The 17,500-nt window shown below is 37.3% G+C and overlaps 1 protein-coding gene and 1 long non-coding RNA gene across 2 annotated transcripts in view; both read right to left on the bottom strand.

Annotated features, from left to right (window-relative positions):
* LOC136832416 (uncharacterized) overlaps nucleotides 1-3,870 on the bottom strand; it is a 169,186-nt gene extending 165,316 nt beyond the window's left edge. The window contains exon 1 of the long non-coding RNA XR_010851194.1: nucleotides 3,663-3,870. This is a non-coding gene — a long non-coding RNA (uncharacterized lncRNA). The remainder of the gene's footprint in view (nucleotides 1-3,662) is intronic.
* Nucleotides 3,871-14,773: 10,903 nt separating this feature from the next.
* LOC136832209 (blastula protease 10-like) overlaps nucleotides 14,774-17,500 on the bottom strand; it is a 16,349-nt gene continuing 13,622 nt past the window's right edge. The window contains exons 8-10 of the mRNA XM_067093043.1: nucleotides 17,304-17,387; nucleotides 16,628-16,784; nucleotides 14,774-15,584 (exon numbers count right to left, since the gene is read on the bottom strand). Coding sequence (XP_066949144.1) covers nucleotides 15,320-15,584; nucleotides 16,628-16,784; nucleotides 17,304-17,387 — 506 coding nt within the window. The 3' untranslated portion in view covers nucleotides 14,774-15,319. The remainder of the gene's footprint in view (nucleotides 15,585-16,627; nucleotides 16,785-17,303; nucleotides 17,388-17,500) is intronic.

The following is a 17,500-nucleotide window of genomic DNA, read 5'->3' as shown; positions in this document are numbered from 1 at the left end:
TTAGGCTTTAAAGATCACAGATACGTCAAGGACTCGATGGGCATAGTAGTTATTTTCACGTAACTAGAGCCAATGGGAATTGCTAGACCTACTTAACGTTATATTTTCATAACTTGATCTTACAGCAGTGTCATCAGAAATCAGTTTAGGCTTCTAGAAGCAACAAATTTTCGGCTTTATTAAGTGAAGAAAAAAAATAGAATTAAATCTGTTGCGGCGCCATCTTTCTTCTTATTTAAGGGGTATAGGGGTGTAACAGAAATATATATATATATATTTTTTTTTTCTTGAAGGACAATCAATATTTACTGATGGATGCCTGTATAAATAAAACTTTTCCTTCTTTTTGTGAAAGAGTGAGGGAATGATTCTTAGCTTTTTTTTATTAAAAATCCTGCAAGAAACAAATGAAAAAACATAAAAGCCTTTTTTCAGGATTTAAAAACATATATATTTTTTCTCCACATTAAAGAAAGCCAGACAAAAGAAGGGCATCACAATACACTTTATTTTTATTTCTAAAGTTCTCATATGAAAAACGGAATAAAATATCTCTCTGCATGTTGTTTGCAAGCGTAAGGTTTTATACATTGAGAAATCTTATAACTAACAAGTAAGAGTATCTTTGCTAATTTTTAGTTATATCTTTATTTTTAGATAATTGTAATGAATAGTTGCATGTGGTGATAAAAAAAATTGGAAAAAAGGTGTTCGTTTTCATTTGGTTCTAGCTAGCTTTTTTTTTATTTAAAAAAGATAAATAGATTTCTTGCCTCGATTAAAATCCGTTATTGAAAAACAGAAGGAAAATATATTCGATTACCATCGTGTCTGGTTAAAAGAATAACGTTTCAGCATTCTTCTGTTTCAAACTTCCTTTTTAACAAAATCCATTTTTTTTTAAATTAGCACTTTCTTATTCTTCTTCTTAGGCTACCGTTTCGTAAGTCTTCTGCAATTTCGATTCGGTCTTGAGCTTAACAGTGAAGACTTGATTGTTGGTTATTATTATTATTATTATTATTATTATTATTATTATTATTATTATTATTATTATTATTATTATTCGGTAGATGAAACCTATTCATATGGAACAAGCCCACAGGGACGATTGACTCGAAATTCAAGCTTCCAAAGAATATGGTGTTCATTAGGAAGAAGTAAGAGGAAGTAAAGGGAAATACAGAAAGAAGAGATTTACTTATCAAAAAATAAAAAATAAATCAATAAATAGATAAATAGATAAAAATTATTAAAATGCAAGAAGAATAGTATTAGAGTAGTAATGCATTGCATTTTCGCTTGAACTTCTGAAGTCCCAAGAAATTAATTCTGAATGAAATTTTGACTGTATTGTGGAATAAGGATTAGGAGTTTTGGTAGAGGGGCACAAATTCATTCTGTATTTTGTCTTAATTAGGTCTTCTAATGCGTTACATGACTGGAAAAAAATAAGATACAGTGTGATCATCTCGAGATATTCCTTGGTTGAAAGTAACGAAGAAAACCATTAGACTTTGAAGAAGCAAAGACGGAGTGACATCAAATACAAATAATTGAATTTAATAATTTCCTTTTTTTATTTTTTTTTATTTATTTATTTATTTTTTTTAACTTCGTTTGACGTATCTGCCTGATCAGGGACATTTGGTAAACTATGACAGTTGGTATTTTTTTCTTTGTGCATTTTCTTTTTCGTTGCTGTACGCTTTCATATCTGCCATTTCGATTAACTGCTGTTTCTGTCATTTGGCAGATCAGCGACTGATGAAAATCAAAAATGTATTTTTCCTGTACGTTTGAAGTTACTTTTTTCATTTGCCAATTTTTTAAATATTGCCGTTGCTATTTTTCTCTCTTTTGATTTGTCTTTCTTTACTTTTTTTTTATTTTATCCATAATGTTCTGTATGTCTATTATATTTTCTTTCTTTCTATGGACCTTTTTCTCTGTCTATGGACCTTTTCTCTTTTCTGTATATTTCTTTTTTTTTTTATTAATTCCTACATGTAGTATTATTTGCTTTTTCTTATGTTACTCGTTTCCTCTTGCTTATATATCTACTGTTTTTTTCTCCCTTTCTCTTTGTTGTTTAATGCTACAATTGCTTTGACCTTTAAATAACCTAACCTCTGTCCCCCTATTATTGCCTGACCTCCCTTGACCAGTTGGAGCTATGGCACCTTCCTCACACCTTCCCTCCTGCGTCACGCAGCCTCTACCCTGGGCACCTACCTACCTGCCTTTCCCATGCCCCAAACTCAAAAATTGTCAATAAATAAATAATAAAAGAAAACTCAGAGACCCAAAATGGCTACCTCCCTTAACCCCGCGTCAATGATCCTTCGTCCCGCAATCTCTGCATCTCTCTCTCTCTCTCTCTCTCTCTCTCTCTCTCTCTCTCTCTCTCTCTCTCTCTCTCTCTCTCTTTCTACCTTTCCTCAACCCCCTACATAACTACCCACCTCCTCCTACTCTTCCTGCTCCTCCTCCTGCTCCTCCCCCACAAAAATCCAGACAACCTGATTCTCTCCTGCTGCTTTGCTCGCGACCCCCATCCCAAACCCCACAAAAGGTCCCCTTCCCCCCTCTCGTGCCCCGTTTCTCTTGCCTCCATCAATAAATCTCTTGTCTTCATTTTCTCCACTCGTTTCCCTTATCAAAACTAACCTTAATTTTTCCATTTCGGTCTAAAATGACAAGTGGCATAACGTCAGTCACTCAAGATTTCTTTCTATAATCACACAATACTGCTACCAAGTCTCTAGATGGTATGGGAAGCAAGAAATGAGAAGACTGAAACTGACTTTAGAATTTCTATTCAGCTCTTTCATATTTGTCACAATCTTCCCCTTTTTCATCGTGATTGATTGTGACGTCACTCGTCTGTGATTCCTCCGTCCATCCTCTGGATTTATCCATGACGTCATTCCAGACAATTTCCCCCACCCCACACCCCCTTTGCACAGGTTATTACACTTATAATTGATTTTTCATCAGGGAGACTTCGCTTTGGAAAGCGTTCGATATCAAATGACTTTAGAACTAATCCACAATCTCACTCGCAGTTGTAAGAAGAAATTCAGCCTAACATCGTTTACCTTCGCTGTATGGGAAAGCCTTGAAGGCGATGCAGGTAAGTCATAGCCGAACGGGTCCCCCCTCCCCCCGCCCCCTTAACAGATCCACCAGCAGTGGTTTTGTCAGTCTCGTCCCCAGGATAATTCGATTACTATGAGGGCTTAATATGCGCGGGGTGCGTGAATAGATTGAGTAGTGAGATTCCCCCCCTCTCTCTCTTTTCCCAACATCAACGCGTCATCTCCTTTATTAATCTCCTTCGGTAATCTCTTATTCCCGATGGAATGAGGAACTCCTCAATCCCGCGTCACGGAACTTGAATACTAATTCGTAAAGACGATGCTAATGATAATGATCGCACGGCTAGGAAGCTTTTTACCACCCCTCCCTCCCCCCGTCCACCTTATTCACTTATTCACTTATGCACTCTGGGTTGCCTCTGAAGAACAGTCCACTCGAAGAATAAATCCTTTTTGGGGAGAAAAGCGGTCGGTGAAGAAAATATCCTTCAAGTAGCCTCAGCCTCTTAGACCCTTTTGTCTTTTCCAATCTGAGAGGAGGAAGCAACAGAGTAGACTTACTTGGTGTATGGATCCAGGTTTGGGAAGTGTGGTGTCGGACTGGCGACGGAAACTCGTCGTGGCGCCAAGCGAGAAAGTCGTCGGCGCGGACGAGCCAGACGCGAGTCTGGCACCTTTGGATGGTCTGCGCAGAGGGACATATTAGTAAATTCATGTCGATATGCCAACCCAGACGCCGTGCCATTGGTGCAGAGTTCCAGGCACTCTCCCCCTTGATTGGCCGGGACCGACGCTTCCATCCCTCCGTGAACCAATGGGGGACGGGCACTAAAGATTACGTCAGCACAAGGGGGCGGAGCAACTAGCTGGTGGGTGCAGAGGAAACAGTCCTACTTTAAAGAAATACTCGGAAAATTTTGATTCAGCGAGTGGGTTATAGGCCTGGTCTCAAAGTAGAAAGCCGGTTCAGATAGACCATTTAACATTCTTCTCCGTAGGATGAGCTTTAAACAAGAAAATCAAAAGGATATGGAATAATTCTATCACCTGAGTACATGTTTCAGCTGAGGGTTTAAGATACTGGAAGCCGGGGGGGTTCCTGGAAAGGTGCCTTGGAGTCACGTCCCGTGAGAAGCAGAAGAGGAAAGGGACATGAAGCATGTATGCGCTCTAAAGAAGATAATGCTCTCACCATCTTGGAAAGCTGTGGTAGAAAAATCAATAAGATTATGAACAGTGGAGAACTTAAAGCCTAGGTAGCAGAGGATAAGAGGAATGGGTTAGGAAAGGGAGATAGGAATTGGAGGGAGAGTAAGGAAAGGGGATTTGGGGGGGTCATTGAGGACTGAGGCACAGAGAGAAAGGGGGCCCCCGAAAAGAGGTAGAAGGGAGCTTGGGTTGCACAACCGGAGTTCCATCCCAAGCTGGCAACAATGGTGGGCGGAGAGGGTGCCAGAGTAGCTATCGAAATTCTTCCTCATCTAAAAACCGCCAACAAACAGCTCCAGAAAGCTAACATCTATTTCTGGGCTTTATTGGGTCCCATCACCAGCCATACCATAAAGACCTCACCCACAAAACAGAAAAAAGGAAAAACACCACTTAGGAGGAGGACAAGAGAATCGTGGCTTGAAATATAATGATGAGATGATGTGAAAACCAGCACTTAATCGAGATGTGACCCTTCTCCGGGTATGTCACAGTGAAACGCAATTTGAGCCAGATATTCTCCTCTCATTCTGGTGTCCTGAATTCTGGTGACGACTCCGAAGGTACGAACACAAAAATAAAGCAAATTATTCACTAAAACCATTAAACAAAAAATTCACATTCGGCTGCTCTCCGCTGCATTAGTTGATACCAAAAATGTCATACTAAAAAATGGTACGGCTCTCATATGTATGCGCACGCACATGCACATCTACGTCGCTTGGATCGATCAATCAAGCTGACTGACCATTACTACCGATACATTCCAAATCCTCAGATTACAAGTAGAGCGAACCATTGCTGCACTAGCAGTAAAACTTTCATTAGAGACATTTATAATCCACAGATAAATATACACAGATTATCACACATACACAAGCACACACACAAATATGCATACATACATACATAATATGCATACATACATATATACATATATATATATATATATATATATATATATATATATATATATATATATATATATAGATATATATATATATAGATATATATATATATATATATATATATATATATATATATATATATATATATATATATATGTGTGTGTGTATATATATATAAATATATATATATATATATATATATATATATATATATATATATGCATACACACACACACACACACACACACACACATATATATATATATATATATATATATATATATATATATATATATATATATATATATATATATATATATATATATATATATATATATGTATATATATACATATTTATATATATCCATACGCCATTTCCTCTAGTTATTTTTGCGCCACAGAAAAAAAAATACAGATAGTCAATGCTATGGATATTAAACTTTCACATTCACAATTGATCCCTGATCCCTTTACCTGCCGAGAGCAACCAGATTCGCTGAACCGCAACACCAATATTCAGTAAATGTGCTTCGCTGTCTAACTTCTCAGTTCCAGAGGTTCTTTATTCCTCACACCGTTGGACTGTGGAACAGTCTCCCAGAGGATGTCGTGCAATTGGAACCTCAGAAGTTCAAGCGAAGGTGCAATGTATTACTACCCTAATACTATTCTCCTTGCATTATAAAACATTTTTATCTGTTAATAATTTATTAATTTATTTTTCATTTTTAATAAGTGGGATCTCTTCGTTATGTAATCCCTTTACCTCCGCTTACTTCTTCCTAATGAACATTATATTCTTTGGACACTTTAATTTTAAGTCACTGAATCCCCTGTGTGTTTGTTCCATATGGATAGGTTTCATCTTCTGAATAATAATAATAATAATACATACACATAATAATAATAATAATAATAATACACACACATAAAAATGCAACACTGCGACAATACAGTAGATAAAAGCAGGCTCATCAAACCTTGCATAAGGGATTCTGCCTTAGCTCAATTTCTAGAAACACTATCTCTTTCTAAAAAATCAGTTTGTACTTAAAAGCATAAAATATTTGAGATACACACCTAACGTTTGGTTTTGTTAATGAGTACTTGGGAAAGAGTTGGACATCTGTAACGTTTAATAGACTTAAAACCATAAAAAGTAAAGGTAACGCATTTTGGAAAGACAAAGAGAATAGTAATTCTTACAATATACATACTCCAGAAGTAAAGACAGTCCCATAAAACGATATGAAAGTTGTGCAAAACAAGATAACAACAACCCTCACAACACCTGGGTGGGAAAGTGTTGTTAGCTCTGAATAAGGGGACAGAAATCATAGAACGAAGGAACCCTTAGGAAAGAGAAAGATTTTCTCCTGATAAGAAACCATGCAAATTTCGTTCTCAGTCTGTTTCGCGCACGGTAAAGAAAAAGGAAAGCTTCATAATAAAAGGAGTATGACTGAGCTATTCTTAAGCAAGTGGAATTCATACCCAACCCTGTGGAAGGCTATGGTAGGCTACTGAGCTTATGACAAACATAGCCCAGTTATGAGAACATAGTTGTATGGTCACTGCCCGGTGTGACACAACTGACTGTGGCATTGAGATTACTCAGCATTCAAGAATTGCATCACTTGACCATGTTGTGTTATTATTCCCTCTTCGTATATGTCTATAGCACCAAACACTACCTACTGGGTTTGTATTATAATCCATATATTTTTATACTCATCATAAACACATCATATGTCCTGCGGCTATGTGGAGACCATTGGATATGGAGGGTTTGCAGGTACAAGTCTATTCAAATTCGAACAATTCAGTTCTATTTTTGGGATCTGATAATTCAGTATATATCTGAGATGGAATGTGACTAAGTGTATGTTGTTTGAAACGTAATCCATTCCATAATTCCAGTAGAACAGCTTCAACACTTTCTCATAATCAAATATACTACCGGCCCATTATTTTGCATCTACTGTAAGGTAGTTTTAACCTTTTTAAAGATTCAGCAGTGTTTCGGTGCCGTGATTGGGCAGCAGGTACAAGAAACAGGTAACTATGTTACACAGTGACCTTGAAGCCAAACATAAACACATATGATCAGCACCAAAGTCTCTTCTCCATACACACACACACATGAGACATACGGTAACCAGGCAGTGCATGGAGGAGATGCCTCAGCAAATAGACCTAGACTATCCCTAAATCAGAGTCAGTAAGATCGCATGCACAATGAAATTCCATCAAGCCATTAGCAAGACTTGAACTTGCATTAGCCTTAGTGAGAAGTCACTGGCCATGCCACCCAGATACCACAAACTATTTATAGGTGAAAGCCCGCTTTCCTCACATTTCAATAATAAGGGGTATCATAGGTTATAGGTTTTGACCACTTTATTTGGCTGCAAGCTAATAAAATTTTCATTACTGCAGCATCTGCACATCGAGAGCAACTCAGGCTATCCTTGTGTTTTCCAATGTGAGTCCTCATTGCTATCTTAAAAGAGTGCACTGTTATTTCTTAGTATTAGTCCATCAACTATAAGGTGTGGCAACTGGAATGATTCGAAGATGATTGTAGGCGGATTTAAAATATTTAAAATCATTATAATCAGACCTATATTGAAGAAGGGAATTCAGAAGTGACGAAGTTTTTTCCTGATACTTTAAGACACATCACCTACACAAATCTCTTGAAACTGGAACTTTTTGAAAATATCTCTGACCTTTCTGCGCATGTTACGGCCCTTAAGCAAACATACAAACATGTTGCTTAAGTTTGCATATGATTTCTTTGGCCATAAGGTTTTCCCTTATTCTCCTTTTTCTGGGATTTATGGAAGGGATTACGCTCAAACACTACAACCTTAGTCTCCCTCCATCTTCTATAAAAGATCAATTATCACGAGAACTTGAACAGACTTGAACCTGCAAACCCTACATACAATGGTTTCCACATAGCCGCAGATCCCTATGTTTATGCTGGGTATGAAAATTTATGGATTGTAGCACTAAGTCAGTAGGTAGTGTTTGGCGATATATGAAGATGGAATGAAAACACGACATGGAAAAGTGATGCAATGCTTGAATGCTGAGTAATCTCAATGCCACAGTCACTTGTCTTACACTGGGCAGTGACCGTATACTGTGTTCTCATAACTGGGCTATGTTTTTTCTTAACCTCAGTACCATCGCTTCTCTAGGGTTGTGTATGAATTCCCTTGTTTGAGAAATACAAGTAGCAGTTAATACAACTTGGAGTTTAAACTGCACATCTGTGCTAAGGTGAAAAACCAATAAAGAATTAATAATTTGCCAAAACAATAATGTAAAAATAAAATTATGAGAAACTGTCTCCAACAGAGTAGTAATATTATTTATCAAACTACAGCTCATTTTTCTTGGTCCTAGCAAGAAAAAATAAATATATTCAACTGGAACTGCCAAGAAGAAGGAAGTTCTTTTTTGTGTACCTGTTGAGTGTTACCCTTTTAATTATTTTGTATTACAATATTTGATTAAATAGCATGAGAGTTCACCTTACCTTTGTAGCTATTGTTGCATTCTGTGAAACATCTTTGTTTTGGACTGTGGAGAGAATAAAGCTTTGTTTAAAAGGCTGTTTTAGCTCTGATTTTCCCAGCCTATTTTGTGGTTTATCCGTTGCCTAGAAGCTAGTCATAACATTTAATGGTGCATAGAACCAGAATTAATGTGGATTCGTGTATAATCTCTAGAAAAGAGTATATGGCAAAATACGGACGATCTTGAAAAGTTGGGAATCGCTTACCCGTTTCTCGAAGGTTTTAAAGCTTTGTTGGGTAAGACAAAAGATTTGTCCTGTACTGAGCTAGAAGAGGCAATTGATGAATTTGATGCAAGAATAGCGGCTCTGGATGATGCCCAAAGCTTTTATGAAGCAGGGCTTGGTGATCCTGATGAACTCGACGAGGACATCAACGCTGCATTCCAATTTCATTGAGATGCTAAGCTTTGGTGAGCGAAGGCGTTCCAGCGCTTGGACAAAATGTCCAAGGAGAAGAAATTTATTAAACGGATACCCCATGGAAGCAATTCTTGTGGATCTGCAAACTCTTCCCAGAGTTTAAGATTACCTAGACCGGAGTCCAAAATTCAAGGGTGAGTTGACTGAGTGGTAGTCCATTTTCTTGCTTTAGTCAGTGATACAAATTTCCCTGTCACAAGCACATTCAGTTACCTGCTGTCTTGGCTAGAAGGTGAAGCAAAGTCTGTGATTCAGGGGTAGGCTTTGATTCCCAGTAATTATTCTTTTGCTTGAGTTATAGTTTGATAAATAATATTACTGCTCTGGTGGAGACAGTTTATTTTCATTTTATTTCTACATTATTGTTTTGACAAATTATCCATTTTTATTGGTTTTCCACTTTAGCACGGATGTGCAGTTTAAACTCCAAGTTGTATTGACTGCTAGTTGTAATTCTCAAACGAGGGAATTCATACACAACCCTATAGATGCGATGGTAATGAGGTTAAGACAAGCATAGCCCAGTTATGAGAGCACAGCATACGGTCACTGGCCAGTGTAAGACAGGTGATTGTGGCATTGAGATTACTCAGCATTCAAGCATTGCAACACTTTTCCATGTTGTTTTTATTCCATCTTCATTTATGTCTATATCACCAAACACTACCTACTGTCTTTGTTAAGACAGGTTTAGGAATCCAGAACGAATTATTTTTTTCTCACATTCAAGCTCTTTTAAATGTGGGTATGCCTGTTAAAAATCAGGGTTCTTCATATACTTCTTCTCTTTGGAAATTACAAGATGAGCTGCTTACACACATTTGGACCCTAAAACTTTACCCTTGTGGTTGTTGGAGATAAGTACGGAGTATTTCTAATTCCAGCGATTTTGTCTCGATTGCCACACGACATTTGAATGGAGTGGTTAAGAGAAGAATCAGGTCATGAAAGTGTTTTAGACTGATTGCTAAATTTCCTTCAGAAGGAAACAGAATGCTGTGAACAGTCAGAAACCTTCAAAAGTGGCTCTCAGGTGAACCAGACAGCTGCATTGTTAATTCTGAGAAAAATGACTTCTGCATCAGCATTAAAGGCATCCCATATAGGCTTAGCTCAATTAGTCCTATATGCAATTTCTGTCATAAATCACATAATTCAGAAAATTGTTGGAATGCAACAAAACTTCCATTAAAAGACCTGAAGAGAAATTCGTTCTCATAGATTGAGCTTCAGTGTTTAAATTAAAGTCATGTTTCTAAAAGGCTATAAAACAAATGTTCAGAATGTAAAGGTAACCACAATATTCTTTATTGTTTGAAATGTTTGAAATCTAAACTCGCTTCTACTCCTGTAGGTGTGATTCTAATAATGTGTCTCATCCCACAAATGACGGTAATTTGCGGGTTGTTACAAGTGGTAATAAAAATAGAGCTAGTCCAGAACACCATGTGGATGTAGCCCAAGGAATCCAATCCAAGCCTTTTAAGCCAAACATATACTGTTTTACAAACTCCCAATATTAAGGTGCATGGGGAAAAGGGTGTATGCTCTAGATGTACATTGCTTTTGGATTCAAGATCTGATAGGTCCTATATTTCCAGTAAGCTTGTTAGGAAAATTAAACCAAAGTGGTTTCCCTTCAACACTTGTCTTACACAGCCTTTAGTGGTGGAGAATCTTCCTAGAATGATAATCATAATTTGTATGATGTGAAATTATTGGGTTGTGTGAGTAATGTGTTACAAAAGAATTTTTAAGTCCTTTTCCTATTTTATTTTAGTCTTGCTGAAAATTATTAAGTTGATCGTCGGATAACAGATGATATCTTGCTCGTACTTGATGCGCACTGGAAATATACGATTCCACATAGGTTTTACCAGGTGGATGGTATAGCAGCTCAGGGGTCTGTGTTTGGATGGGAACTCTAGGGTTCTTGGATTGTCCCCCTCGTGAGAATTTTGTTATTTCTCAAATGTTATACTGTGAATTGGGCTCTTGAGTCTGTGCCAATTAGTGTTGATGAGCCAGTAGAGATATTAGTTCCCCAAGTACTGTTTTGAAGGATTTGAAGAGACATCAAATGGCTTTGCCCTGGAAGTCAGATGCTGCTAAAGATAGTCTCAAAAGTAATGAGTATCTTGCAAGGAAAAGATTAGAAGGTCTTGACCACAGGTTAGCAAGAGAGCCTGACTTGCAGCAACAGTATTATAATGTCTTTCTAACTTCTGAAAAGAAGAGGATTACTGAGGAAGTTTCATCTTTTGAACTTGTCAGCCCATATCCTATGTATTGCATACCACACGACACAGTAGTTTCTTAGTAGTCTGTGAACCAAGATTAGACCTATGTCTGATGCATCTGCAGCAAGCTACAATGGCGTTTCTTTAAATGACTGCCTTAAATCTGGTCCTTCTCTTGTTCCAAATTTGGTGGAAATTCTTAGAGGTTGGAAGGTGGTTCTGACTGCTGAAATTACAAAGGCCTTTTACAAATTAGTGTCGAAAAACAGGATCAGGTTGTTCATCAGTTTCTTTTGTAAATTAAAGATGGTTGTTTGTAGCCCTTTTTTTGTTAAACACCACTGTCAAACATCATCTCAGATGTTTCCCCAATTCACCAGTGGGTGAAGAATTGAAGGATAACTTGTATGTTGAAGACTGGTTATCGGGGCCGATAGCAATGAGTAAGCTTTTGCCCATTGTGATGAGGATGGTGATAGTTTATCTCAGGCAGGTATGTTTCTGTCTAAATGGAGTTCCATTGTTAAGAATTTGATAAACAATCTAATAAATATTTTGGTACACATGATGTTAGATGTTCAGTGGGTTTATTCACAAGATTGTTTTTCATTTGAAGGTATTGATGTTGGTGTTCATTATTAGACTTCATCTGCTATGTGAGCAGTCCTTAGCCTCATTGCTAGACTTTTCGACCCCCGTGGACGGATAAGTCCCATTTCTAGTTTTCTGTAAAAGAAAACTGTTGCACCGGCTTTGTCTGTCCGTCCGCACCTTATTCTTTACGCAGTTTTTATGTCTGCACTTTTTCTGTCCGCCCTCAGATCTGAAAAACTACTGAGGCTAGAGGGCTGCAAATTGGTATGTTGATCATCCACCCTCCAGTCATCAAACGCAACAAATTGCAGCCGTCTAGCCTCAGTGGTTTTTATTTTAAGGTTAAAGTTAGCCATAATCGTACTTCTGGACAGGCCACCACCGGGCCGTGGTAAAAGTTTCATGGGCCGCGGCTCATGCAGCATTATACCGTAACCACAAAGATAGATCTATTTTGTGTGGCCTTGATTATACGCTGTACAGAAAACTCGACTGATCAGAAGAAACTTCGGCGCATTTTTTACTTGTCATGTTTACGAAGATTTTCTTTCAAAAGGTATGGAGGCTTGGGTCTGACTGGGATGTATAACTACCAAATTAGTTATTGTCCAAATTTCAGAGATTGGTAAAACGGTATTGGCGTTTTTACATCATACAGGATGTCTCAAAGTTATTTTCACATTCTCCTTAGTCTTTCTTGTCAGTTGTGGAACTTCACTGTATGTTTGTGTGTTGTGCGTGCATCATTTTTCTCCATAACCATGAACATATCAAACCAAGACACCGCATTCAGGTATACAGCCAAGACCTAGAAGGAAATTTCACAATCTGAATTGTCTAGTAAAATATACGCTTACACAATAATCTTTCGATAACGTTATTATGTCCTCGAAATCATTCAAACGCAGTGGCGGGGGCTCTAATTTAGAACAGTCCTCCCCGAAAGTAGCTCCGTTTTCTTCAAACTCGCTGAGCGCGAAATTGCCGTTCTTTCTCGTTGAATTGCAACGGAATCTTCAAAATTCGATTCACTGACGCGGACTTGACTGTTAATGTGATATTACAGGTTCCTTCAAGAGTCAAACGTAAATTTATTATTCATTCATGAAAATAATCGAAGACAAATTAATTTAGCGAGTCAGGGACAATTATAAAATGTAATATTACATATATATATATATATATATATATATATATATATATATATATATATATATATATATATATATATATATATATATATATATGTGTGTGTGTGTGTGTGTGTGTGTATGTATGTATATTATACAAAATGTTTTACCGTAGTGTGGGCGCACCCTATGTTATACAGCCCTAAGACTTAAGACTTTTACGAAATTTCTTAATGAAAGCAACTAGAAATTATGTAAGAAATTGGTAATATACAGTATATATATGTATAGCATATACATACATATATATATATATATATATAGAGAGAGAGAGAGAGAGAGAGAGAGAGAGAGAGAGAGAGAGAGAGAGAGAGAGAGAGAGAGAGAGAGAGAGAGAGAGAATTTTAATTTTTTTCATTTAAAATTGGGATATCAACTCATTAAATATCAGAGGTGACTAAGACACTAAAACGTATGAATAACCACCAATGCAATTTCAGGAAAAAACAGGATACACTAAAAGGCCATTATAAAATAACAGGCAAGCAACTATCACACATGCAAGCATGTAACAGAATCATTACGTCGGCTCTTGGTGGGTATATGCAACAGAAAGCCTCGACCTGATGAGACATATTGAGGTTTTTCACCAAAATGATAACTGTGGGAGCCTACCGATCAGTGAAGCAGTGAGTGCCATCCTGCAGCAGCCTTAAGTTCACTGCAGACCTTCAGGTCTCTCACCAAAACAAAACGAGCCGCTTTTGTAAAGCGTCTTGGAAAAAATTCTAGCCTTGAAGATAAGAATGATATATCGGAAACTGGAAAATTGTTACCTGCAGACAACAGACACCATTTGTGCAATAGCAGTTAACAAGAATTGCCTGCTAGAAAGACCATTCCCAAGGGCCATATACATATATATCCATCATACGCCTTTTCCCCTAATATATGGTAGCTTGGAGGGTTATAACCTTTCCATTCTCAGAATATCTTTTTGAATGAGGATGGTAGCTCCACACCCTATGGAGAGTTCTTTTTACCTTACGCACGTGGCAATTGTTCAGATTTTCCAGCCAGGAGCATGAATGTATAACCAATGGGGGCAGGACGGGATAAATAGCATGGATCTTATGAACAGTCACTCATTGCTCCAGAGGGTCAACAACTAAATTCCTAGTCCATCATTACATTGCCTACAAAGTCACCGAATAGCTTCATCTGCTCGTGATCTTAGACATTCGACGAAATCACCATTCCTCCATCTTCATCAGCGGTCATCGTGCTAAAAGTGATGAATGGGAAAGTCGTTGAGTCTATACAGTAGATTAAGGTGCCTTTTAGCAACCAAGTATTTCTTAGATCTTTCGTGTACAGCTGAATACAATATTTCTCATCGTGAAATGTGTAACTGCACAATTTGTTTTGCATTGTTCATCACCTTTAGAAATGTAAAAGGTAATTTTTTATCTCTGTTCCTTTTTCATTTTCTCTACAGTCTTACTGGAATAAGATTAGAGCCTCAGAACCCCTTTCTTTAGAGGAGAGTGCACAGGTTCTTTTTAAATGATATGAAGCACAATCTGCTGGATTTTACTTTTATTATAAATATTATGAAAATAATCATATAATTAATTGTTCTATTGATCAAGCTCAATCAGATACATCCACAATAATGAAAAATACGAAGAAACTACCAAAGGTATATTAGGATATTCTCCTCTTGTAACACTCGATTTACTTGCTAGAGCCAACCCGAGACCTGGGTACGCATCATTTGTATTATTTAAGTGTCTAGTGACTGATGCTAATACAAGCTTTTAAAATATGTGCATTATCAGGCTAAAGATATAGATGTGAATCACAGGTAACAGTTTATCATAAGTGAATTATTCTTGAAGAAATGCCATTCCATTAATCACCACTAACAAATACTTGTGCTTAGGCCACAGATACAAAGGACAGACTAAAGCCTTCTTTGTCGTCTGACACCATCTTTTGATGCCTACAGAGAAATTTCATAAATCTGACTGAGATTTCTGAACGACTTGACAAGTCTTCCATGAATCACTTGCCATCACAGCAAAAAAATCGGCCACAGTTGCACGAAGATCAAATGATTCACTTATTCATAGGCATATAGTGAGGCACGAGTAAAGATAACAACTGTCAGGGAAATCCAGTAGCTTGCGAAGAGACCCGGGGCTGATCCTTCTGTTGTAGGGTTGACCGGATTAAAAGGCGCCCCACGTTGCTCATCCTCCTTAACGAAGGAGACTCGAGCCTTGAAGCCTTTTGAAGACGCGCTGTACGGTGTATCCAGATACAGAATCATATCTGTTGAGTTGCTCACAATGCTCTCTTGACTCCTGATGTCAGTTCCACAAGCTCTGAAAAGAAGATTTCTTGATTAATCCAAATTATAAGGAACCTATTGTGAATTCGTACACGTGCCGGATGTAAATGTTAAAATCAGGACTACTGGCGTTTCAAATTAATGTATCTGCTTTTTCTAGATTTTTATGGCTGTTAAATAGCCTCAAACCTAAGAGATCTACGTAAATTATCAACCAACCCTTCAATTGAGGATACAAATGTCTTAGGGTCTGACGTTAGCTGTATAGTGATATCTACACTTGTTATCAAAATACGACTTTATGTGGAATAAAGGTCCTATGCAAATATGTACATACATACATACATAAATATGTAATGTATGTATGTATGTATGTATGTATGTATATATATATATATATATATATATATATATATATATATATATATATATATATATATATATATATATATATCACTCAAAATGGAAATTAACTCAGAAAATTCGTTTTTAAAGGCTAATGGGTGTCCTTAAGCCTAAGGAATTCTAGAAATGTGACAATCAGTAAATATTGATCTAGTGAAAATAAAACTATTGTCTTTTTATATTTATAACTGGAGAGGCTGTTCGTAATGGGACCCTGGGAGATTTTTGCCTACAGTGTGCCTTACATAGCGCTCAGCGTAGGGAGTATGCTGCGGCTGCTGCGCTTTCTTAGCATGTCTTAATTCAACGGTCTGGTTTACTTACATATTACTTATTATTATTATTATTATTATTATTATTATTATTATTATTATTATTATTATTATTATTATTATTATTATTATTATTATTATTTCGGTAGATGAAACCTATACACATAGAACAAGCACACCAAAGGGGCCACTGACTTGAAATTCAAGCATCCAATGAATGTTGGTTTCAACCTCCCACCGCAGACCCTACACTGCAGCAGTAACTGATCATGACACAGAGCCAGTGATTTTTCATCGCCCTAGGGTAGACGCGAACCCGCGACATCTGAGTGGCAACCACGACAATAACACTAACCACTATACCAGCGGACCAGCAGCAATGATATGGGTGTCCACTTACATATTTCCTTCATATCTGTCAAAGTCGCGTATTTCCAGGAAGGCCGTGGCACACCTCAGGGAACCTGAACTAGTGTACCTTTCGAGGTTGAAGTAGTCAAAGGTTAGTTTCACGATCATTCCCGCAGGCGCCTGGATTTGATACACGCACCAAGTGTCTGAAACAGGAGTCATGTTTGTGTTAGCTAAGCAATGGTATTTTTTTTTTTTCAGGAAAGAAAAACTAGTTTCATTTTAGTTTTCTGTAAAAGACAACTATTGAGATGGCTATTTGTCTGTGCGTCCGCACTTAATTCTGTCCACACTTTTTCTCTTCGCCCTCAGATCTGAAAAACTACTGAGGCTAGAGGGCTGCAAATTGGTATGTTGATCATCCACCCTCCAATCATCAAACATACCCAATTTCAGACCCTCTAGCTTCAGTAGTTTCTATCTTATTTAAGGTTAAAGTTAGCCATAGTCGTAAGCAGCCCTATGCAACTAGGACAGGCCACTAACGAGACCGTGGCTGAAAGTTCATGCCTTGGCTGGTACAGTATTATACTGAGACCACCTGTAAAAGATAGATCTATTTTCGGTGGCCTTGATTATATGCTATACAGAAGAAACTTCGGGACATTTTTTACTTTTTTTTATACAACAGAAACGCATGATATCGTTGTAATAGCGATTCTTACCGCGTGGTATGGAATTGGGATAATTTGGAGAAGTAATCACTGTTTCCTCTGTAATCCTCCTGCTGCAGCTTGGAAGTTCAGCATCTAAAAAGAAATGTATTGGTTACTTAAAATTCCTCTGCTTTCAGTGAATTTACATAATGTCAGCCAAGAAAATTGAAACTAAATTACGGCCTCAGAAATTTACTCTTCTTTGA

This window comes from Macrobrachium rosenbergii, chromosome 49 (assembly GCF_040412425.1).
Source record: "Macrobrachium rosenbergii isolate ZJJX-2024 chromosome 49, ASM4041242v1, whole genome shotgun sequence".
Classification (NCBI taxonomy): Eukaryota; Metazoa; Arthropoda; class Malacostraca; order Decapoda; family Palaemonidae; genus Macrobrachium; species Macrobrachium rosenbergii.
The sequence above is the reverse complement of the archived record's forward strand: the minus strand, read 5'-3'. Positions and strand labels throughout refer to the sequence as shown.